Genomic DNA, 26,820 nt, shown 5'->3' on the forward strand with positions numbered 1-26,820 from the left:
ATGATTCAATCTTTTGTTTTTCCATGAGCAGCTTGCAAACTCATGAAATTTAAAAAAATGCCTATTCATTTTTATTTATTTAATTTCATGCTATAAACCTTACTTTTATACATCAAAATAGTACCTATCTTTATCATCCTGTTACATTGTTAGACCTGACTCAGAATAACTTACTTGTAGTTCCTCAAAGTCAGATATTAATGAGAGGACTAAGCGTCTATCAAGGTTTTTCAAAAGATTTTAGGGTTTGGGAAGGACTTGGTTTCTGGCTAAGTAATGGATGCTTATAAATAAACTGTGTTTTCTGTGTTTCCTGCTTTATAGAGTACCTCAGTGAGGTGTTATGACTCCTCAAATTAAATCTCATATGATAATCCCTGGCACATTAAAATCTTTGCTACTTCATATATGAAGTCTAATGCCATGGACACACTGTTCCACCAAGGGCCACCACCAGTTAGATGTGGGAGGTGCAGCAGTCAATGAAAAAACAATGATCTTGATAATTTGGTCTGTTTTAGAACTTAGTAGAGCTCTTAGGATACCATTTATTGAGGCAACTTGTTAACCAAGACTTGAGTCAGTATCTGCAGTTTTGCTTCAGGAAGTTCAGTGTGTGAAGTATTTTGTGTGTTTATTTGTCTGTGTTTTCTCCTGGGTTAGAATCCACAGATGCCCTCAGGTTGGCAAGGAGTAAGTGACACATGGAAGAAGTCATTCATTAAATGATAGTGTCTCCATCCCCAGCCAGGCAATAGTGTACACTGGCACACACTGCCTTGGGGTTTTGAGGGACCACAGAGGACACAAGAGCTGAGGCTGTGTGGCTGAAGGACCTGGTCATTTGGTTGGATGCTCACTGGGGTAGCTTGAGAAGGAATAAAGGCCTCTCTCAGCCTTTTCACTTCCAGTTCTCTTTCAGAGGAATGACCAAGACAAGCATTTTCTCCAGATACTTTTCAGGTCGTACTACTACATGCAGTGATGACAGGATGACATTTGATAGCACTATCAGGAAAATCATTCATTAAATGAAAAATACCTTGAGCATCAAGGTGTTTTGAGGCTCAACTTGGAGCCAATAAAATTACATATATGGTGTTTTTTTTAAAAAATATTTTTATATTAAAAATATGTTTATTAAAGACATTTCAGAAATTATCTCCTGCCCGCTCACCTCCCATCTTCTGACCCCCTCTACAAGAAATGTTTACCAATCTTAATATTTTGGCTTGTGGAACTCAATCCTGGTTTGGATATATTTTCTCTGTATCTATATATAGTTATAGATACATTGCTATAATTGTTCAACCCACTGTACATTCTGCTTTATGATCTTCCTTTTATCACTTAAAATATTGTAAAAATGTTTTCCCAGTCATTGAATATTTTTTTCAACCTCTTTATTCAGTATCTTGAAAATATTTCATAATTTATTTCTAAAGTCCATCAAAAGAGGCAGTGAATATTATTTTAGAATGTATTTGTTTGCATCCTTGGCCAGCTTGGGATCTGTATTTGCCAAAGTGTTCCCTAGAAATTGTAACAATGTATACCTCTGGTAAGTTCCACCATGCTTTTGGACCCTTGATGAAAGGTTAAATAAAAATGCATGCTTTAAAATAAAGTCAGGTAGGGAATAAAGTATGTTGTCTCTTCAGACTGTTGGCACCATTATTCTCAATTATAGTGTTTAAAAAAAAGGGTGACCACTTTATGTATTTCATTAAAAATGCAGGCAGTTATAGTATAAAGGTGTTCATTGATGTCAAGTAAATGGGTCTGCTATTTGCAGTATTCACATGACCATACCTTTCATTTTTCATACTTCAAAATCTTCAAACTTGTCAAAGCCTGCTTTCTCCTGTCCAAGTTTCTCCTATCAGGCTTGAAAGTTTTCAAAATCTTTCTTCCACTGGGATGTGCTTTCAAAAGTGTTTGAAATCACACTTAGAGAAAATTAAAGGAAAAAGTGAATTTTCCCTCTAGAAAAGATCATTTGAATTTGAATTCTAAAGCAACTTAGTTTGTGACTTAGAGCAATTAACAGCAAATTTATCTACTCCAAATTGGAATATGTTTATAGGCCTGAAAAAAATAGGGGGGTTATTGGACATTTTATTAATGAATTAATGTTTCTATAACAATTATGATGGAAATTATATGGGTGATTATCAGTTAAATAAAACTTTATCCGTGACTTAATAGTCATATAATCAGGAGAAGGGGACTCATGACTTCATTCCTATAGAGGCAATGCAGTGCAGTGGTGAGAAGGACGTAAGGATGGAGTCATCTTGCCAAGGTTCAGATTCCATTTTCAGCTGTCAGTGATCTTGGGCAAGTTACTTTCTCTCTGTGTGCTTTGGTTTTCTTATTTATGAGATGGGGGACAATCATATTTCCAGGGTGACCAGCTGTTCTGGTTTGTCCAGGCCCATCCTTCTTTTAGCACTAAAAGTCTAGGATCCAGGGAAAGTTCTCCCTGAGACAAAAAAACTCCTAGTTTGGGGGGGAGGGATGAGGGCAGAAAGTTAGAAATAGAGCATAAACCCATATAGTGGCCCCCCAAAACAGGGGCTAAAATAAGTGTTTTAGGGCCAGATGTATATAGTGGAGATGATCCGCTTTCCATAGGTACTGTTACTTCCCCTTTCCATCCTTGCTGATATTGACAATGGTGAATTAAGTAGGATAATGTTTAAAATACTTGGAGCCTGAAACTTAGTAGATGTTCAAAGATGTTTGCTTTCATTCAGTGTTACTATGATGTTAAGGTTTATGCTGTTTTTTGATGGTACTGAATAATATTAAAAGGCAGAAACAACACATGTACTTTCCTGTCATTGATATGAAAACTAAAACTGTAGTCCCTTGGAGTGATAGAAATCCCCTTGCATGGTTAGTAAAATGTCCTGCCATCACAGAGTGCCCACCATTCCTTCTCATTTTTGCCTTTCAGCGGAGATGGGCTGACCCTTTCAAATATTTAGCAGTAGACTTCCCTCTCAATGTATGCTCACGACTTCTGTTACTGCTAATGGAAGTTACACATGTGTGCTCACCAGGATGAGAAAGGCCTTTATCCCATGTCGGGCAAAGACCCGTGATCCTGAATCTCTTTCTAAACTTCAGACCTGAAGAGAGCAGTGCAGGGTATTGCTGCTTTCTCACTGTATTAGCTTCTTCAATTTCCTTTTAATTGGAGCCTGCAACCCAGAATCTTGTAACTTCAGGGGGATGAACAATACAAATTAAGATCTGGATGCTTTCCAGGAATGAATGGCTCAGCTCAAAGAACAGTTTGTTTTTTTTCTCTTCTTTTAACACAGTTGTGGCTATTCACAAATCGCATGCAGTTGCCTAATGAGTCCGTATTTGCTTCTGAGGTTTCACATTTGCAAACTATACTGCTGAGAAAATAAGTGATGTGTTCACCCACCTCTGGTGTGAGCTGACTGATTTCATGTACAGGACAGAGAAATACTAGAATAGTCAAAATTCTAAACCAGTAGCACAGAACCTTCAAATACAATATCTTACCCTTGTTCAGGACATTCATTTCTCCCCAAGAATTCTTTCTAATGTATAAGACTTCAATTTATGTTTAAGAACTAGTAAACTATAGCAGTTTGACAGGCATTCACACTTAATTCTGTGCATTAAACCAACAGCATTCTTTTCCACAAACATCCATTGTTAGGACAATGCTCTCAGACAGAATTTATGAGAAATGGAATTATGTTACCAAGGAGATAGCATTTACTATAATGAAGAGTAGATCCTAGAAAATGGCCCCTTTTACAGCAGCTCAGAGCAGAGCCACAAAAGCAATTGATTGGTCTTGGCATTTAGTCTTATATCAGCTGTGTCATCCATAGCTTCAGGAGTGAGAACACTAATCTAAAGTGACATTTCTGTTCTGGCGGGCTTTTCTGCCCTGATGAAAGCAATTACTTCATTCCTAAATGATAATTTGCAGGAGTTTCAACCACTTTAATTGATAATTTTTTTTTTTTTTTTTTGTTCTGAGTTCAATTGTGAAGTGATTAGCTGATTTGGTAAATAGAAATTTAAGGTGTGAAATATACAAGTTGCTCCAAGGTAAAGTGCTGTTTATTGGGTGGAGAGAAATTACTTGATAAAACTGCAGCTTTTTTGTCATTATTATGGAACTGCCAGTTGGTAGCTTAAAGTTCTGGAGGAAAATGAAGAACAAAACACTTTGATTCAGGAGGTTTTTGGCAGACACCAAAGCATGCAATGAATAGTTGGGTCTTGCTGTGGTTCATTCAAGGGTTATTTGAATCAAGGTGAACATTGGTTGAAAAGAATTGTGTGGACCTCTCAGCTTTCTTTATTACTATTCTAATGACTCATTCTGGTATTAAATCCTCTTACTTAAAGTGTTAAGAATAAGAATGCTCATTGGCTAAAACCAATTAATTTAATTATTAAGTTCAAACATACACAAGGCATTTTCTGAAGATGAGGGAAAGCATTCAGTGGAATGGCTTTAATTACTCTTTGGATCTATTTTACCACAAGTCAAAAATAGGTCATGATTATTCTATCAGCATAGATCATAGATCATAGTTTAAAGATTTTAAAGATGCATCTTGATTTTAATACTTTATTGCATGTTAGCAGTTGCACACATTTTTTACAATGTTTTTAAGCAATCAATTTCATGATATTTTCTTACATGGGGGAAAAATAATGGTCATTTCACTTGTTAAATGAGAAAAATAAGGCAAGAATGAAGGTCAAACTGATTTAGCACATCAAACAGTCTTTGTCAGCCTAGCTTAATATATCCTGAGTTTGTGGAACAAATGAAATTTTGCTGCTATGTTACACTTTGCTTCCAAACAACCATTACAACTGGTTTTATATATTGTGTGAGCATCAGACCATCAAACAGTGCATCTTTACTGACGTGTTGCTGCAGCGATGATCTACAGCAGCAATCTGCCATTTATATAAGGGCAAAATGTGCATCTATATTTAGTTGTGAAATTGGCCTATTATACTCTTGATGTTTACAGAGGCTAACATAAATTAATGATGACAGCTATGAGCAGTGCATTAGTTAAGCGGCAGAGTTCTTACCTTGAACTTGAAGGTTCCAGTTTTAACTTCCAGTATGTACTATACTGCTTTCTTCACACATTGAAGGAAGGTTTCTGAAATTATTACCCTTTCTTGAAGAGCATTAAAAGATTTCGGGTTGGGAGTTATGTTGTACATAATCCTACCAGATAACAGTTGTTTATGCATTTCTCAATTATATTACCTTGTAAGAAACATGGTATTTACAATCATGGGGAAAAAAAATACTTCTGAAAGATTTTTATTCTTTTCAGTGGACTGATTTGATTGACTTTGAACTCTCTGTGATGCCAATGTGTGGTGGACTATTTTATTGAAAGTAATGAAGTAAGGACAAACAGTGCTTATAGAATCTTTACTGTACTTTTTCCCTGGGAAGCTGCCTCATTCAGCTCATGTCAGGGCAGGTGTAGGTACTGGAGTAACTATAGATTTCACCGTTAACTATGACCAGAGATCTGACAAGTATGCAGGTGTTCAAAGGTTCATGAGTTAAAATGCTGCAGCCTTTGATGAATTTTTGATGGCTGCATTTTTAATACAGGTCGACCTTCTTCCTTTGAGGCTGCATGCCAGATTAATTGATAAATAGTAGAAGTCTAGTGCTGGATTCTCCTAAGCAAAACAAGTAGGAAAATCCATAAAAAAAAAAAAAAAAAAAAAACTGCCTGTCTGGCTCCTTAGAAGTACTTTAAAAAGATAAAATTTAAAATGGTTTTTACCCTACCTTTCCTTTCCCCTAAAGTTAATGACCAAAACCTGCCATGTTCTTTTATAAAGACTAGTTATTGTACTCTAAAAGTTTACATGAAGGTGTTAACTTTGAGGCTTAGAGAGAGGATTTTTATGTAGAGAGAGTATGGATCTGTTGATAATGTCCATATAAGAAATCATTCCATAAATATAATTATAAATTATTTAAAAATAGCTGACAGATATCTGGCTGTGAAGAAGTAATTGAATAAGAAACATTTGACTAAGGTGGCTTACTTCTTCTGTTGGTTCCTCTGTGACAGGAGGAACAGTTCCTCTGTGATACTATTTCTGCTCTGTTATATTCTGTAAATATCCAACTATATTGTTTCTGTAATCACTATTACCATTTCTGTGAAGTAGGAAACCAAAGAAATAAATTTTGCAAAGCTAAATTTGATAAACCACAAGAGACAACTTAGTTCTTTTAATGAGTCATTACATCCAAAGTTACCTGTTTTTGTCCCAGTGAACAATTGACACCTTTATCCAACTCTGAGACAGCTTCAGAGAGATCGCAAGTGCTAAGTCAATTTCATAATATTGGTTTTGTGATAGTGGCAGTGCCTGTTTTTTTTTGTTGTTGTTGTTTGTTTTTTTCAAGAAGCAACAAAAACTTTCTTTTAACTTTTTTTTTCCTGTCTCATTTCTGGCTCAAGTAGAGTTTCACGATTCAGCCTTGCCCCCACTATGGAGGCTAAAACTGGAAACTGCTGTTGTCCTTCCAAGATTCTTCCCTGCTTCAAATGTTCTGGGTGAGCTCTCCATGGTCCTGGATTTGGAGCTCTGCTTGACAGAGCTTTCAAATTTGTGATGTTTTCGGAGATGCTTTGAAAGATCTTCCTGCTAAGAGTACACATATTCTCTTTCTGATGAATAATTATCATTGCAACTTTGAAGTCTTCCATAGAAGCTTTCACAGTCTTCCCGAGTAACCCACCCATTCCCTTAATTACTGTTTGGATGTTCATTTTTCTCTATAAACAAAATTGCTTGTCAATTTTGAATGCCAGTTTTTTCTACTTTAGGGAACTAAAAAATGATCCTCTATTATTCTTAGCATAGGAAATAACTTATTTATAAACATTTCATCTTCCATTAATGAGACACGCATTTTTTATTTGAACAAGTCACTGAGTATACCTATAGTAAAAGACAGGTAGACCTAGGCATAAGGAGGAACATAATGAAAAATCAATATCTCTGCAATCAAGTAGTTTTATTTCACTTAAGTACACAGTGTGATATGTCAGAACCAATAGATGGAAATCTTATTGGTGAGAACACAGTATAAATTATAAAGGACCTCAAAGCATAGAACAGTCAGTGTGACATGAGTATGGGTTTTCATTTAACACATTTTAGACAGTATTACTGTGTCCTAGGAGCCACTATAAATATTTTTTTAACTGCCCCAGTTAATTTTAACAGGAGCCTTATGAAGCAGTATTATCATCACATATCACAGGTGAGAAACTGAGGCAAAAGAGGCTAAGTAAGTTGCTCACGTTTGTTAATTATTATGTAATTAGTCGTAGAGCCAGGATTTAAGCACAGGCTCTGGAATTCATGCACTTATCCTCTATCTCCTGCTAATGTGAAAGACATGCTGAGAGAGGCAACAGACAGAACTTAAAGAAAGTGAGAATCATGAGTTGAGAGAACATGGAGGTATTTAAATAGATAGGCAATTTTAGGGTTATCACCAAGCAGAAGTCAGCCCTCTGATTTAATTTCTACTGTCACTATGTGGGAAGTAAAATTTACTAAAAAATGAAAGTCATAAGTGGCAGTAAAGAAAGGAGTTTGATAAACAGTTAAAAACATATGTATTTAGAAATATAAAAACTGTAGCCTGAATGAAAAATAAAGTGATAGGAAAGATGCTACTAGTTAAAAGAAAATTGTAAAGAATTCTGGAGGAATAAGGTGATGATCAGATGTGGTACTAAGATTAAAACAGTCAGGCTTTTTCCTAGATATAAAGTTATTATAATAGCAGGCAGTGCCTATAGTGACTTTGCTGGTGGCTCAGATGGTAAAGAATCTCCCGGCAATGCAGGTGACCTGGGTCAGAAAGACCCCTTGGAGAAGGGAATGGCAACCCACTCCAGTTTTCTTGCCTAGAGAATTCCATGGACAGAGGAACCAGCGGGCTACAGTCCACAGGGCTGTATAGAATTGGACAGACTGAGCAACTAATGTTCTCACTTTCACTTTCCATGTTTATGTAACATTTACAACATGGCAGTTGTAAGTAATATATGTCAAGGCATTTAGCACTTGACATATATTAGCTCAATTACTCCTCTGAAGAATATTGTGAAGTATGTTCTACTATAATGTCTGTTTCCCAGATGAGGAAACTGAGGTCCGAAGAAGCTGAGACTTCTGTCCAAGATTGCCAGCTAGTAACTGTGTGATGATGTGGACATGGAGCCCCTACCCCAAACATCTGTGCTTCCAAGAAAGCTTAAGTATAGATTGACTATATTTAGGCATTCTTCAGTCTTATTAAAATTCTCTGTTGTAAAACTCTAAAGTAGATTCTACCACATTTAGAGTTTACAAACTATCTTAATTGTTGCAATATAGACCTGTCCAAGGGAGGTTCACTTCTTTATAGTCTATAATACGTTACTATGAAATTATCATGTAAGCCATTGCAGTGGTCCCAGAAGATTTGCCAAATACTAAGGAGATAAGTCCTGGGTGTTCATTGGAAGGACTGATGCTGAAGCTGAAACTCCAATACTTTGGCCACCTCATGCGAAGAGTTGACTCATTGGAAAAGACCTTGATGCTGGGAGGGATTCGGGGCAGGAGAAGAAGGGGACGACAGAGGATGAGATGGCTGGATGGCATCACTGACTCGATGGGCATGAGTTTGAGTAAACTCCAGGAGTTGGTGATGGACAGGGAGGCCTGGCATGCTGCGATTCATGGGGTCGCAAAGAGTCGGACATGGCTGAGCGACTGAACTGAACTGACTGACTTGTTTGTCATCCTCATGGTCTGAGATAATAAAATTGAAGTTCAACATAATGACTTAGAATTATAATGTCTACAGTGGCCATAGTGGATCTCAGAATTCCTTCATTGGAACTCTTTCCATGAAACATACAGCTTGCCAAAGGAACTTAAAATACATGGAGGATTCAAAAAATAACTTTATGTTTAACAAATACTGACTCCTGAATCTTCATTCTTAGTAGACTCTTTTTTGATTGGTTGTTAGGTATATGCTTAAAGGTATAACTTTATAAATGTGTAAAAATTGCTTCAAGATGTTAAATGAAAACATAGATTAAATAGTATTACTTTAACCAAGGATATTTTTAGGATAAGTTAATTCTAGCAACATCAATGGTAGAAAGAGGGCAGAATCCAGCTTTATAACCCTTATAAGAAGAAATTCTATATGTTAGATCATTATTCTTTTGGATGGAGTGATGGATCCCTTTTGGAAATTTGAAAATCATTTAATAAACCCTCAAAAATATACATATATGTGCATTATTTTCCATATGATTTTCAGATATGTATGTGTGTCTTTGAAAATAGTTATTGATTTGTTGTTGTTGGTAATTATTAGTGAAGATGATACTGTTGTCATCATAGAAGTAAAATTTTGATTTATGGAGGATTTTCTGTTATTCAAAGTCTAAGTGGAAGAGCATTAAAGTAGTGGGAAGTTTGGGCCCAAGAAGTAACTTACTAGTTAATCATATTTTAGGTGGCAGAGATCAGGCAGTAACATTTACTCACAGTCAATCCATTCTTTCTCTAGTATTTAGAAATGCAACTGTAATGTTTTGATTTAGAACACAATGTACAAATGCAAATTTATGTTAGGTTTTAATGTAGTCCTTAATTCAGTTTGAGAATTACTTTTAACTAGGCTCTACTTCACAAAAGCAGGCAGAAGATTAATCCACAATCTGTCATTGTCTTAAGGTCTTTAGCTTCATCTATTGTATCAGTATCTCCACAACCTTTATAATCCTTTGACTGTATTTTATTGCTGTTGCCCTCAAAATCAATTACTACTTATTATAGACACAATGCCCTCATTCTGGAAATCTTCTGTACTGTAGTGTCTGCATAATGATGTGATGGGGAGTCATGGAAAACTTTCTTTGTTATTAAGATTATGGCCAGGAAGATTACTCCAGTAGGGTAACACAGTGTGTATGAAGAGATTTTTTTTTTTTTAAAGGGGGAGTGATAGAGAAGAAAACCTGATAAGATAATATATGAGAACACATAAAGTAAATGCTATTTTAGAAAAGTCAAGTGTCAGAGGGCAGTGTTTAAGCGAGGCACCCCAAAACATTAGTGTCCACATACCCCACCTCCCCTAAGTGGACAAAAGAAGTCATCTCCACTCTACTTCACCCTAGGAGCCCACTGGGCTACTCCCTGTGATCTTTGGCTTTTCTGCCTTAGGATTAGTTTTTTTCCTTAGGTTATTGATACAGTAAATATCAATTTCAGAATGATTGCTTAATCCTCTACTGGTTTCAGGTGAATAGAGATTCCCGTTATGAATGTTAGTAATATTGATTAGATAACAGATGAATCCATTTGTGACCACTGAGTGACATATATAAGGAAAATTACATATAACATCCATGTGAAACTTCTGGCAAAATTGACCTCCTGAATTATTACCCATTTGCAAAATGAGTCCCTGCTCCATTATTGACCAAATAGCATGTTTTATTCGGCTTGCATGATTTTCAAAAAATGCCGATTAGTTAACATAAGCTTAAAACGTAACATAAACTTGGAAATACTATGTAAAAATTCAGATTCTTGTTTTCTAGAAATAGCAGTAGCTGAAATCTGGCAGCACATGCAAGCCTTCCCCCAAAGCAGCACACACAAGGCTAAAACTGTATATGCTTTTCTTTGCCTGGGCTGTCATCCTCCAGTTCTCCACAGTCAGCATCAGGCCTCTTTACTCATTGACATTCCCTGCCTTAACCCTGCAAACCCTTGAGTTAGCAGCCTTGCTCCAGAGCTCCATCACATTCACTTATAGGAACCCCCCCCCCAAAAAAAAAAAAAAATATATATATATATATATATATATGTAAGCTCAGCCCACCTTTTGGAGTAGTATTCAATTATGAGAACACAAAAAGAGTGAAGCCCTGAACTTGAACCACTGCACTCTACAAGTGGTAGATAAAACATTTCAAGTGACAGTTCTTTGGGTACAACTGACTTAAATGGTGTTAGATAGATTACTTTTATTATATGGGGGTAAAAGGAGGGCTATGAATCATTGTTGTATCCTGAGATGTTGACCTAGATTCAGATTTTACTTGTACTTGGTCAGACTTTAAGGCATCTCTTACTTTTGTGTACCTAGTTATCAATAAGCCACATTGAGCATTTGAATAATTGAATGGAGGTCAGCTAACATTTTGGGAAACAAAATGACATAGCTTTTCCTTATAAATTAGTGATGTTTCCACTGAAGATTATCACCAGAGATACCAGGACAAAGATTTGTCACCTGTGACTGCTTTGACTCTGAAAATGGTAGTGTTAATTGGTCTAGTTCTGAGAAATACATTAGCTAGCTAATGTTGAATATTTTATTAATAGAGTGAACATAAAACCTGTTGGGCTATTAGCCTAGCAAGTATTTGACCAAACATCATGGAGTTATTTAAATTACATAGATACTCAGTAAAACACTTGAAGTGTCTGCAGTGAAAACAGTTTTCCACTATGAACAATATCAGATATGGTCTAAGGTAATATGGAATGTTATTGCTCATATTAAGAGGTTGAAGCCATACTACTGGATTCATTTTGACCTGTTCCTCTGGTCTTGCTCCTCTTGATATTTTATAGTGGGGAAACCAGGATGCTAGATTCAAAGATTTTAAATGCTTTCAAAGCCCAATAAAATGGATACTTACATATGATATTAATAATACCTTGATACTGTAAATATTGCCCAATTATTTATCATCACAGTCTGATTTTGAATTTTATTTTTCATCAGACACACAACAGAGCAATTCAGAGTAGGTGGATTTCTCCTGTCAGATGCTCACATATAACTTCAGTTGTGCCAGATTCTGCCCTCAGCAATGCAAGCAAACTTCAAACAGAAATGTACATAAATAGTTAAAGGAAAATGCTGGATCCCACCTGTTGCCTCTTCTGTGAAGTAATATGTCTATAATGTTTATAAATTTTAATAACCCATACGGGGCTTTATCTTTCAACATTAAATTTATATTATTTTAAAGTTTGACTTTTCTGGATGATATATTTTATTCTCTAATATCTTAGAGAATCTATCTGTCTATGAATGTATTCTTCTTAATAAAGAATTAAAGTATTCTTTTATCAACCAATTACCAGTGCATTTATAAAGTTCCATTGAAATTATCATTTTCAATGAGAGGTTTTCTTTATCTGACTGAAGGTTATGATTCTTATTGAGGGCTGGAAGCACATCAGCATTTCATTTGTTAATTCTGTGAACTGTGTTTTTGTTTAGCCTTTGTTCCTCGAGATGGTAATAGAAATAATATTTTAAAATGTGTCCTTTTGAGGATTTAGTCTTCCCCGGTGGCTCAGATGGTAAAGAATCTGCCTGCAGTGAGGGAGACCCGGTTCAATTCCTGGTTTGGGAAGATCCCCTGGAGAAGGGAATGGCAACCCACTCTAGTATTCTTGCCTGGACAATCCCATGGACAGAGGAGTCTGGCAGGACTGCAGTCTATGGGGTCACAAAGAGTTGGACACGACTGAGCTGCTACACTTTTGAGGGTTTAAGATCCCATAGTGATAATAGTTGAATAAACAAAGCCATTAGCTTAAAAATAGATCTATAAATGGGCTTCCCAGGTGGCTCAGTGGTAGAGAATCTGCCTGCCAATTCAGGAGATATAGATGTGGTTCTATCTCTGGATAAGGAAGATCCTCTGGAGGAGGAAATGACAACCCACTCCAGTATTCTTGCCTAGAGAATCCCATGGATAGAGGAGCCTGGTAGAACACAGTCTGTAGGGCCACAAAGAATCGGACACAACTGAGCAACTGAGCATACACTCACACACGCATTATAATTATGATTATATACATGGTTATATAATCATAATTATAATCACAGTGTTTTAAATTGCTCATAGCTGATAAAGCCAGCATCACCTGTAAATCTTATGTCTCAAAAACAATGACTATATCTCAGTGCATGGGTAATTGGAGTGAAAAACTTAGCAAGTAAATTATTTTTACTCATTGCACATGAGTTTATGGCATATAAGCCCAGAGGTAGAATTTATGGTTTTAGTGGTCTTTCTCTGGAACTCCTCTTACTGTGGCCCTGGAATTTTGAAGAAAATTTTGGTAGACTTTTGCTGGTTGTGGGGAGGGGGGACGTGGATGAAGTAAAAAGAAAAGCAGTGTTCGTCTGATTGACAGAATCACACGTTCTAAACAGCACTTTTTCACTTCTTTGATTCCAGTTTACAAGCATTGAGAAAGGAGAAGTCCCGGGATGCTGCCCGTTCCCGCCGGGGAAAAGAAAACTTTGAGTTCTATGAATTGGCCAAGTTGTTGCCTCTTCCTGCAGCCATCACTAGCCAGCTTGACAAGGCTTCCATCATTCGACTTACAATCAGCTACCTGAAAATGAGGGACTTTGCTAACCAGGGGGACCCTCCATGGAACTTGCGAATGGAAGGCCCTCCACCTAACACGTCAGTGAAAGGTAAGGTTTCAGCCCCTGTTGATCCTGGAATGCGGTCTGTTGGTGTCTCTGAGATGAAACGTTTACCATCATCCTCTCTTCTTTTCCTGCATATCAAATCCTTTAAAGGGATACAAATGTGGAAATCTGAACTCTGCATGAGAAAGACACCATGTGAAGGTGAAATAAACCTCTTCTATTTCTATTTTATTTTCAAAAAGTCTGTTAGCTTGAATATTCTATCACTTTAAATAAGGTTTCAGGGAAATGAGATTGAAATGACTTACATTAAAATGTTTCTTGGGTTTAACTTATGTTATGCTAATACATGCAAATTATTATTAAGTAGGGGGTGGGTAAGAGAATATTTGGTAAAGGTTAGGACTAACATTTTCTGATTTTAGTTACCAAAGAGAGTCAGGGAGCAGAGTACAGTTGTAGCAGGCATTTTGAATAATGATTTTATTGACTAACAAAGTGATCAATCTATGTATTGTTTCAACTCTTTAGACATAGTTCCTACAATTTATAAATATAAACATATATTTATGCTCCTAATCCTGGGTGTACTTACCCTTAAAATTTATTAAAACTTTAGGTTTTTTTTACCCTGATACTTAAGAGGGTTATTTTCTTGCATGCTCTTGAAACATCTAATAATTAATGAGATTTTAAGCATATGAATATGCATGCATGTGTTTATGGATGTACATGTGATGTTGGCCACTGATTTTCTTTCTTTAACAATATCACTCAAGGCATGGAATGGGATCTGTTGGTTTTTCTGCTTTAGCTTTGTATCTAGGCCCTTATGAGCATGGAATAACTGGACATGGGATGGAATTGCAGGCAGCCTCCTCTGGGGGAGGAATTAGATTCTTAGCTATGTGATTACACCTTGATGACCACCTGTGAAGTCCCTGCGTTCTTGCTGTTGTAGGGAAGGATACTGGAGGAAGCTATAACGTCTCATAGGATTCAAATAAAATGAAAGTGCAACAGCGGTGACTTGACAATTCTGTGCTAAGAGGTGTAATAATATGTATGTAGATACCTGTGAGAATCTGTTTACATCTTTGCTATTGTTACTTAGGGATTGTGTTTCTTATGCTTATTAGAGAAGGAAAATTTGAATGCAAATTGTAACAAGTTATTTTTCTGTGGGGCAGAGGTTGGCATACATTTTCTGTAAAGGCCCTATATAGTAAATATTTTAGTTTTGGGGGAGTACTCAACTCTGCCATTGTAGAATGAAATCAATCACAGATAACACATAAACAACAAAGAATGGCTGTGTTCTAATAAAACCATACTTGCAAAACAGGCAGCTGCCACCAAATTTGGCCCACAAGCCATAGTTCACAGACTCCTGCTCTAAGTATAAGAATGACATTTGAAGGTTGAGAAGAACATACAACAGAGATAGCTCTCAAGGGCAGGGTGTCAATATGAGGAAGCACATGACAAATAGACCAAGGCACATTCATGCTTTCCTTACATAGCCCTTCTACCCTTAAGAATGTTGATGTCAACTTGGTAATATACCAGTCCATGTTCCAGATACTAAAACAGGGCAATTTTCCGAAGCCAAGGATGTGAGTATGATCCTAGTAAATACTTAAGAGTTTATTTAGTAGGTTGTCTTTGTGTTTATTCCAAATCATGTAAGAGGCATGGATACATGTAGCAGGTTAGAAATCACAAAAAAATAGAAAATATATTCTTAATCTTTTTATTCAATTCAAAATACATTGACTGAGGAACTTATATTAACTTATTTAACATAATTACCTTTTACTTCCATCTTTTCTTTAAGAGAGTTGGTAGCTTATAGGCTTCCTTGGTAGTGGTTACTGCCAAAGTAGAAAAATCTAGTGGTTCCATGGTCTGTCTACTCTTCTTGTTCTTGTTTAGTTGCTCAATCATGTCTGACTCTTTTGTGACCCCCGTGGACCATAGTCCACCAGGCTCCTCTGTCCATGGGATTTCCCAGGCAAGAATACTGGATTGGGTTGCTACTTCCTTCTCCAGGGATCTTCCTGACCCAGAGATCGAACCCATGTCTCCTGAACTGGTGGCTGGTCTCTTTACCACTGAGCCACCAGGGAAGCCCTGTTCATTCTTCTACAATGTGATGATTCTGCTTGCTTTTGGAATCATGGCCTTTTAGAGATGCACACTTATAGATAATACAGAACTAAGCCCTCATTTAACAGGTGAGGGAAATGATGTAGAAAGGGCTTACACTTAAGTATGAGAAGATCTAAAACTAGAATCCCATTGTTTTGCTTTTCTGTCTAGGGCTCTTCCTATCAGATATTATTTCTAGCAATAATATTTGATTTCTATCACCATCATCAAACATTCCAGGTGCAAATACTCTTAGCTTTGGACTATGGCTAATAATTCATTTTTATTTTGTGACCTTCAGTCAACTCAGCTCTGTAAATACTAATGATGAAGATGGATAAAAATAAGATAAAATACTATCTCTGCTCATAGGATAAGTTCAGTCTATAGAGGAACATGGTGATGTCAGTGAGAAAAGTGGGAAGATTGGAATTTATGTACCAGACTTTATTATTTAAAAAATTTTATCCATATTATCACAGATCATCCAGTTGGCACATGTTTACTCCCTCTATTAGAAATCTGATGATAGTCTAGAACTGAAGTCTATACTGTACTGAAGTATGGGACTTGATACTATTTACTCTGGCTCTCAAAGTTTGCTAGGAATGCAATGGGTGCTTTCTGTAAGCTGGTTCTGCTGTACAATATATGTATATTTTATTGCTTTCCTCTAGTTCTTTAATGCAAACCTGCTATTCATTCTGATCAAACATTCATGAAACAACAACATCAAAAGAAATTCATTTTAATTTGCTAAGATCTTCTATGTTGTGCCCTTGAAGAAGTTCATATGGATAAACAAGCTTATATAAATAGCCTCCAGCATCATGTGAAGTGCAGTTCATAATCCAACAATAAAACAGTAAACATTATACTTCGTGCTTCTCCAAGCAGTCTCTTGAATAAACCTAAAGGCATTTGGAAATTTATATGAAAAGTGCTTATACGATGTAGGCAGCATCTTTTTAATGTGATGAGTTGTTCATGTTAATAATTAAATTCAAAGCTTAAATTTAAATTTGTCCCAAACAACTATATAGAAATTTAATTATTTTAATTTACTGCTTCAGAAAGCTTCTTTATTCTGCCTTGTGTTCATCATATCTTTTCTTAAAAGTCTATAAAGGTTGATGAGTTTGTTTTGTGATGCCCATTGTGTACAGATTATTGCAAGTTATGCTTGCAGAAAGCACACTCAGGTGGTAGTGTGTAATATGTCCTGAGTCAATTACTTCATGGAAATGATATGTTAAGCAATTGGAAGTTAACAGATAGTTTTTTTCCATTATTTTAGAAATATCTCTATTGTTATAATACAGATCAAATCTACAATGAACATTATGCATTATTCAAGAAATGACCAGGCATTCTCAGCAGTGTTTCAGCTAAATAACTGATGATTGTAACCTTTAAAGAAATCTCATTGTGGTGACTGTTGGTAAATCACTTCTCCATTCATAGTAATCTCTGTTTAGAGGCTATCTGGAAGCCATTATATCTTTTATTAATCTTAAAAGCAATGGCTGCTGATTTGACATTTGCTAAAAGTAGATAAATTTTCTGTCTTTCTAATACCACAGACTTCAGTCAGTTTTTGGAGTATATCTGTGTCTGCTGCAACTCTATTAATCCAGGAATATTTACCACTATAAGCCTAAGTTTTATTTCACTTTAAACATTGCAGCTTTTAAACAACAATTTTCCTTTATGTGTGACAGGCCGCAATCTTACAGTATGTAAAATACAAGACATATTTAGCTTTTGGAAGGGAACAATTGAAAACTATGGAAGACAACTTGTGATTAAAATTGACTGAACACATTAAGGAAGAACTTGAATATTTTCATGGAATTTCCTTACACTATTTCAGGTATCTATGTGGTTTAATGTAGATGTTTCTGAGAGGAGAAACTTTCAAGTCTTTATTTAAGCAACATAGAATCTACTCTTAGCCAAAGACCATACTGTTACTTAAGCAATGATGTCTAATGGATTCATTTACGTTATTCATGTAGGGTAAATGAGTATAGGACATCCTTCAGAATAACACTGAATTACTATGATAATGATTGTCTCTGAGATATAAATAGTATTTTATAAAATGGTTCTAGTTCCATAGAAGGTGGAGATTCCAAGACAGGCTGAATGATAGACCTTCTTGGTTTAAGCAGCTCAAAGGTCTTGATTTCCCTTCTGGCATTTTACTGTGTGCTGACATTATGTTACCTCTCCCAAGTGACATTCATGTTTAGGGGCAAGTGTCATATTCCTTGTTATTAAAAAGTCATGTAAAATGAAAATACTTAGAAGCAGTACATGGCATGTATATCAACCTGTGGTAGTCTTTATTTTCAAACAGCTACATGCCTAATGGTGACTCCTTAGGTTCTGAAAAAGAGCTTCCTATTGCTCTTCCCTGGTAGCTCAGCTGGTAAAGAATCTACCTGCAATGCAGAAGATGTCAGTTTGATTCCTTGGTCAGGAAGATGCCCTGGAGAAGGGATAGTCCACCCACTCCAGTATTCTTGGGTTTCCCTAGTGACTCAGGTGGTATAGAATCCACCTGCTCTGTGGGAGACCTGGGTTCGAACTCTGGGTTGGGAATATTCCCTGGAGGAGGTCACAGCAACCCACTCTGTATTCTTGCCTGGAGAATCCCCATGGACAGAGTAGCCTGGTGGACTACAGTCCATGGGGTCACAAAAAGTCAGACGCGACTGATCGACTAAGCACAGCATAGGCCTAGGAGAATGGGAGAGAAGATGGAAGCTTGTTTGGTTCCTATTCTTAACTCCATTATTTTTGTAGACTGAGAGCCTGACTCTCTAGTCTAGACTCTAGTTTTATTTGCCTCATCCCAAAGTCAGTGGTGGCACCACATGGAAACAGAGCCTTCCAAAATCCAAGCTGACAATGCTCCTTGCTGTTTATTTTGGTAACAGGTGACAAGTTTTACTAGTATATGGAAATATGCTATGATATAACTGCCTTTCTGGGTTTCCCTGGTAGCTCAGCTGCTCAGCTGCTAAAGAATCCTTCTGCAATGCAGCAGACCCAGGTTTGATTCCTGAGTCTAGAAGATCCCCTGGAGAAGGGATCGACTACCCACTCCAGTATTCTTGGGCTTCCCTAATGGCTCAGACAGTAAAGAATCCACCTGCAATGCAGGAGACCTGGGTTCAATACCTGGGTTGCGAAGATCCCTGGGTTGGAAAGATCACCTGGAGGAGGGCATGGCAACCCATTCCAGCAATCTTTTCTGGAGAATCCCATGGACAGAGGAAACCTGGCGAGTCATAGGGTGTCAAAGAGTCAGACACAACTGAGCCACTAATCACAACTGCCTTTCCTTAGATATGCTTCCAGGAAGGATCTTTAATTATATGCTATAATCCCTTTATATCTTTCTGACAAAGTTACTACTTCTGAAAGTTCATTTTTTTGTGTTAAAATTATCTTTATCCTTTTAATATTTTTCACACATACAAGCTTTATTATAAAATTGTAAGCTCAGTTTATGAAACTTAAAAAGTAAAAAGATAGAAAAAATTCACCTATAATATTACCACCCAGACAAATACCATTGATAGTATTTTGATGGATTTCCCTCTCTGCTGTACATTTTAAATATTAAACAAAGGTTAGTTTTTAATCTTACTTTTGCACACACAATATCTTATATCCCACCCTTTTCACTTAATATTCATGAGCATTTTCTCATTGTGCACATGTTTTTTAACATAATTTTTCATGGTTGTATAAATAAATCACTATATGAACCACTTTAAATCTTTTTGAAACACAGTAGTAGGTGAATGAATGAATGAAAAGTGAAAAAATGAATGAGGTTTCCCTATTATATAATTCATTTCACTGTTTTTCTTTTGTTGTTTACAATTTGGCAAACAGTGCTACAATGAACATCTTTGTGCATACTGCATTTTAGTGGGTTCTTTTTTTTTTAATTAATTAATTTTAATTGGAGGCTAATTACTTTACAATATTGTAGTGGTTTTTGCCATCCATTGACATGAATCAGCCATGGGTGTACATGTACCCCCCATCCTGAACCCCTCTCCCACCTCCTTTCCCCATCCCACCCTCAGGGTCATCCCAGTGAACTGGCCCTGAGCACCCTGTCTCAAGCATTGAACCTGGGCTGGTGATCTATTTCACATGTGGTAATATACATGTTTCAATGCTATTCTCTCAAATCATCCCACCCCTCGCCTTCTCCCACAGAGTTCAAAAGTCTGTTCTTTACATCTGCATCTCTTTTTCTATCTCGCATATAGAGTCATCGTTACCATCTTTTTAAATTCCATATATATGCATTAATATGCTGTATTGGTGTTTTTCTTTCTGACTTACTTCACTCTGTATAATAGGCTCCAGTTTCATCCACCTCATTAGAACTGATTAAAATGCATTCTTTTTAATAGCTGAGTAATATTCCATTGTGTATATGTACCACAGCTTTCTTACCATTTGTCTGCTGATGGACACCTAGGTTGCTTCCATGTCCCAGCTATTGTAAACAGTGCTGTGATGAACACTGGGGTACATGTGTCTCTTTCAATTCTGGTTTCCTCGGTGTGTATGCCCAGCAGTGAGATTGCTAGATCATATGGCAGTTCTATTTCCAGTTTTTAAAGGAATCTCCACACTGTTCTCCATAGTGGCTGTACTAGTTTGCATTCCTACCAACAGTGTAAGAGGGTTCCCTTTTCTCTGCACCCTCTCCAGTATTTATTGTTTGTAGACTTTTTAATAGCAACCGTTCTGACCAGCGTGAGATGGTACCTCATTGTGGTTTTAATTTGCATTTCTCTGATAATGTGTGATGTTGGGCATCTTTTCATGTGTTGGTTAGCCATCTGTATGTCTTCTTTGAAGACATGTCTGTTTAGTTCTTTGGCCTATTTTTTGATTGGGTCATTTATTTTTCTGGAATTGAGCTGCATGAGCTGCTTGTATATTTTTGAGATTAATTCTTTGTCAGTTGTTTCATTTGCTATTATTTTCTCCCATTCTGAAGGCTGTCTTTTCACCTTGCTTATAGCTTCCTTCATTGTACAAAAGCTTTTAAGTTTAATTAGGTCCCATTTGTTTATTTTTGCTTTTATTTCTATTACTCTGGGAGGTGGGTCATAGAGGATCCTGCTGTGATTTATGTCAGAGAGTGTTTTACCTATGTTTTCCTCTAGGAGTTTCTGGCCTTACATTTAGATCTTTAATCCATTTTGAGTTTATTTTTGTGTATGGTGTTAGAAAGTGTTCTAGTTTCCTTCTTTTACAGGTGGTTGACCAGTTTTCCCAACACCGCTTGTTAAAGAGATTGTCTTTTCTCCATTGTATAGTCTTGCCTCCTTTGTCAAAGATAAGGTGTCCATAGGTGTGTGGACTTATCTCTGGGCTTTCTGTTTGGTTCCATTGATCCATATTTCTGTCTCTGTGCCAGTACCATACTGTCTTGATGACTGTAGCTTTGTAGTATAGTCTGAGGTCAGGTAGGTGGATTCCTCCAGTTCTATTCTTTCTCAAGATTGCTTTGGCTATTCAAGGTTTTTTTGTATTTCCATACAAATTGTGAAATTATTTGTTCTAGTTCTTTGAAAAATACCGTTGGTAGCTTGATAGGGATTGCATTGAATCTATAGATTGCTTAGGGTAGTATACTCATTTTCACTATATTGATTCTTCCAGTCCATGAACATGATATATTTCTCCATCTATTTGTGTCCTCTTTGATTTCTTTCACCAGTGTTTTACAGTTTTCTATATATAGGTCTTTTGTTTCTTAGGTAGATTTATTCCTAAGTATTTTATTCTTTTTGTTGCAATGGTGAGTGTAATTGTTTCCTTAATTTCTCTTTCTGTTTTCTCATTGTTAGTGTATAGGAATGCAAGGGATTTCTCTGTGTTAATTTTATATCCTGCAACTTTACTATATTTGTTGATTAGCTCTAGTAATTTTCTGGTGGTGTCTTTAGGGTTTTCTATGTAGAGGATCATGTCATCTGCAAACAGTAAAAGTTTTACTTTTTCTTTTCCAATCTGGATTCCTTTTATTTCCTTTTTTGTTGTTATTGCCATGGCTAAAACTTCCAAAACTATGTTGAATAGTAGTGGTGAGAGTGGGCACCCTTGTCTTTTTCCTGACTTTAGGGGAAATGCTTTCAATTTTTCACCATTGAGGATAATATTTATTGTGGGTTTATCATATACGGCTTTTATTATGTTGAGGTATGTTCCTTCTATGCCTGCTTTCTGGAAGGTTTTTATCATAAATGGGTGTTGAGTTTTGTCAAAGGCTTTCTCTGCATCTATTGAGATAATCAACGGTTTTTATTTTTCAATTTGTTAATGTGGTGTATCACATTGATTGACTTGCAAATACTGAATAATCCTTGCATCCCTGGGATAAAGCCCACTTGGTCATGATGTATGATCTTTTTAATATGTTGTTGGATTCTGTTTGCTAGAATTTTGTTAAGGATTTTTGCATCTATGGTTCATCAGTTTTATTGGCCTGTAGTTTTCTTTTTTTGTGGCATCTTTGTCTGGTTTTGGTATTAGGGTGATGGTGGCCTCATATAATGAGTTTGGCAGTTTACCTTCCTCTGCAATTTTCTGGAAGAGTTTGAGTAGGATGGGTGTTAGCTCTTCTCTAAATTTTTGGTAGAATTCACCTCTGAAGCCATCTGGTTCTGGACTTTTGTTTGTTGGAAGATTTTTTTTTTTTTTTTTTTTTTTTACAGTTCGATTTCTGTGCTTGTGATAGGTCTGTTAAGATTTTCTGTTTCATCTTGGTTCAGTTTTGGAAGGTTATACTTTTCTAAGAATTCATCCATTTCTTCCAAGTTGTCCATTTTATTGGCATATAGTTGCTGATAGTCATCTCTTATGATCCTTTGTATTTCTATGTTGTCTGTTGTGATTTCTCCATTTTCATTTCTAATTTTGTTGAGTTGATTCTTCTCCCTTTTTTTCTTGATGAGTCTGGCTAATGGTTTGTCTATTTTATTTATCTTCTCAAAGAACCCACTTTTAGTTTGTTGATTTTTGCTATAGTCTCCTTTGTTTCTTTTTCATTTATTTTTGCCCTAATTTAAATACTAGCCTTTTGTTTTCTTTAGTTTTGCATCATGATGGGATGAGCATTGTTAATATCAGCACACACCAATAGGATCTCCATATCTGATACAGGACAGGAAGGGCTTTCTAACAAATGTGGGCTTAATACTGGTAGAGTAAGTCTCTGAGACTTTAATTCTGTAAAGTTTCACATGCTATCAGGAAAAGCTTTACTGTCTATGAATGAGGAGACTGCATTGTGTGTTTGGCATGAAGAATATAAAAAGCACTGCTGGGTTCTTGCCACATGCTGCTGTTGCAGTGTTTGTTCATCATTCTTTTCAGTGCATTTGGCACTATTGAGTATCCTGAATTAGCCTCAACTTCAAACACCAACTCAAAGAAAGCACGTTTATGGGTGTGTGACTGTGAACATGTGAAAATTCAGGTGTGCTAGTTAGCTATGGGTTTACCCGGTGGCTCAGTGATAAAGAATCCGCCTGTCAGTGCAGGAGACACTAGTTTGATTCCTGGGTTAGCAAGATCCCCTAGAGAAGGAAATTACAACCCACTCCAGTATTCTTGCCTGGGAAATCCCATGGACAGAGGAGCCTGGAGGACTATAGTCCATGGGGTCACCAAAGAGTTGAACATGACTTAGCAACTAAACAACCACAACACAAAGTTGGCTATACTGGCAGGGCAACAAGCAATCACAGCATCTCAGTAGTATGAAATAAAGCTTTTACTCTTCTCATGGCTTCACATAGTCTGGGGGTTGGCAGACCTAGGCTGGGCTCGGCTGTGTGGTTCTACTTTTTGCCGTAGCTCTGGCTGAACTTTATTTCCTGCTTAGGGTTCAGTTCAGGTCTGCCTCCTGCCAAGTAGCAGCAGGTACTTGTAGGAGAAGCTCTTTTCATGGTGCTGGCAAGAGTATAAGAGGGGTGAACAAAAACAATATCTCTTATGGGGATTTTTGTGGAGACTTCTGGGAATGTGGACAAAAGATTGCCTGTGTACTCTCTTGTATCCTACATCAGGATTCATCAGTCTGTTCCTCTCTGAATAGTCATCTCCTTTTTCTCTAGCAACACTGACTGCCCCATACCAAACATTTATGCCTTTGTACATGTCATCATCTGACTGAATTGTCCTTTCCTTCTTTCGGTTTTGCTGAACTCTCATTCATCTTCCAAAAACCAGCTTAGATTTACTTGCTTAATAAATATTCTCTCCTTCCCAGAATGTTGGTCATTTCTTTTATAGGTTACCAATATACCTTCTGTTGCTTTAACATGAATTCATAATTCATTATATACTTCTCTCCCTATATTTACACTACGAGCTATTTAAGAGAATAGTTTGGGTCATCTTATGTATGTTTATGTCCCCATGTGCAGTACCCAGGAAAGTAAGTATTCAGCCATATTTTCCAATTAAATTGTATAGAATTGGATTGTGTGTTGGCATTGCTATTAACAGAGCTAAACAGTGCTGATGGGAGCTATGGGTGGGCCTTTGTCCTAGGCTAGGAAGAAGAAAAAAAGGGAGAGTAAAAACACAAGGCAGGGCAGAAGAAAAATGTAGAGAAAATGATGGAAATAGTGTGAAACTAAAGGGAAATTAAACAGTGTGTGGGGTAGGAAGAACTAGGAGGAGTGATATCCCACCTCTGCCCTGTACTGTCTCCAACTCTGGGATCAGTCATACCATGAAATGGCCTTCCCCTGCCAACATGTTTCTCTCATGTAATGTGCAGGCTGAGGAATTGAAAGTTAAAACAAAAAATAGTGTAAAGAAACCCTAAGTGTCTTGAGTATATGGATTCATGTCTACTTAACACATCTGAGTACCTTCTCTTAGTAAGTCCTCTGAGTCGTCTGCTGAATACTGTGGGGGCATATAAAGAAAGTATGAGGCATGAACCTGACCTTGAAGGTATTTACCATTTCTTGAGAAATAAATTTTGGAAAAAAAGGGGAAGAAAGAAGATGAGAGCTTTTGACACAATTAAATATACCATGTGACCTGGATTAATAAAACCCTATCTAGACCTCAGTTTTCTCATTTGAATTTTCTTTTTGTCAGTGATTCTGATCTGGATGATGACTTATCCTCTAACCCGAGACCCAAAATTCCTTTAGCAATTTAGCAATTATTGTCTCAAATTAACTTTTCCTGGGACTATGGGATTTCTTGAAGCTATTTATTAATAACTTCAAAAGCCACAGGCTCTACCTCTTCACATTCTACTAGTATTTCTACTTTCCTTCTTTTACCTAATTTCCCTTTCTGTGAATGTATGTCTTGCCCTGTGCTATAGGTTAAAATATATATGATATAGTTTCTTCTCTTAGAAACATTTATCTGGTGATTATCAGGATTTGCATATGTGCAATCATTATAAATAAGAGAGAATAATAAGCACACAATCAAGTTTCAAATTAGTCAAATGCAAAACATATGATGTAGACAAAATATTAATCTAGAACTTTGTATACTTTTGATTTATTTTTACACTTGACAGAATTTTAGGGAGCGTACTGAAGTTTTGTATCACATTCAATTTAATTTAAGAAGTCTCTCATTACTTGATAATGTAATATTTTAGTCATGGGATCCTGTGGCATTGCCTTACATGGCACTGTACTCACTTATTTAGGACTTTCAAGTTTATGTGCTCTGTTCTTTAGGGCTGAAATTCTCTAATGGCTTTTGTTAGCCCTATCACCTTTTGCAAAGCACAATATATAGTTTCAGCACTCTGCAGATAACAATATTTTATGGGCATAGCAAAGAAAGGAGTCACCTCTGACTGCTTTATATGATTGAAATTGTACTGTGGCTTTAATTTTCAGAAACAGCTTTCTAGATACTGTGCATAAGTCTTAGCTGTACCTTAATAAACATGTGATGACCTCCACCTGTAAAACTAATGTGGCTTTGAATACTGATTGACCGCAGCTTTTCACATCCTTGCTGAGTCCATAATATGTCAGTGAATGTCAGAGCCTGGACAGGAGAAGAGGGCCAGTAGAATCTTGGGTTTAAGGATTATATAGATTATGTGTTTTGGTCTCTTCATTACTGTGTTGAACATACTGATATAGAAAGAAATTTAATGATACAAAGTCAGTAACAAGCACAGGAATGGAATTTGAACCTCTGGAATCCCAATTTGGCACGTTTCCCTCCATTTCTAAGTCTAGCATATGTCCCAGCTGTCCATGGGCATTTCTTTTTCCTCTTTCCATTATACATGAACATTTGTGCACATATATGGCTCATGTGTAGAAATCTACCCTTTTTAGGTCAAATGTTACCACTGTGTCCAAATTCAGAAAATGTTTTTAAGCTATTCAAAGGTGAAATATTTAAAATTCAATGAAAAGAATTCTTTTAAAAAGGTACTAAAAGCTAAAATTAGAGGAAGTTTTGTGAAAAGTATATGGGGACTCTCTGTATCAACTTTGCAACTATTTTGTACATCTAAAATCATTCCAAAATCAAAAGATTATTTAAAAAAAAAGCACTATTATTCTCTCATGACAGAAACTTAAGCAAAACCAATCTCACCCCATATGGAAACTTGTGTCCCAGTTTTCTACTTTTTCAGTTGGTCACTGTTGAATCCATACAGATTAACCTTCTCTAGGGCTTCATAGTTGGTTGCAGTATTTAAGGAATTTGATTAGCCAGCAATTTCAATAACATCGGGATATGGAAGAAATAGTGGCTTCCCTGGTAGCTCAAACGGTAAAGCATCTTCCTGCAATGTTGGAGACCAGGGCTCAATTCCTGGATCTGGAAGATACCCTGGAGAAGAAATGGCAATCCACTCCAGTACTCTTACCTGGAAAATTCCATGGACTAGTAAGCTACAGTCCATGGGGTCACAAAGAGTTGGACATGACTGAACGACTTCACTTTCACTTTACTTTCATGGGAAGAAAGAAAATTGATTAACTTTTTACATATGGTTTTCTTAAAAGCTTTGTAAATAACTTACTTCCATCAATAAG

General features: G+C 36.6%; 1 protein-coding gene across 1 annotated transcript in view; it reads left to right on the forward strand.

Moving 5' to 3' along the window:
• The window catches only part of NPAS3 (neuronal PAS domain protein 3), a 923,008-nt gene that overhangs the window by 272,758 nt on the left and 623,430 nt on the right, over positions 1-26,820 (forward strand). The window contains exons 2-3 of the mRNA XM_061159149.1: positions 13,365-13,609; positions 13,718-13,768. Of these exons, the coding sequence (XP_061015132.1) occupies positions 13,365-13,609; positions 13,718-13,768 (296 nt within the window). The remainder of the gene's footprint in view (positions 1-13,364; positions 13,610-13,717; positions 13,769-26,820) is intronic.

Source organism: Dama dama, chromosome 13 (assembly GCF_033118175.1).
Source record: "Dama dama isolate Ldn47 chromosome 13, ASM3311817v1, whole genome shotgun sequence".
NCBI classification, from domain to species: domain Eukaryota; kingdom Metazoa; phylum Chordata; class Mammalia; order Artiodactyla; family Cervidae; genus Dama; species Dama dama.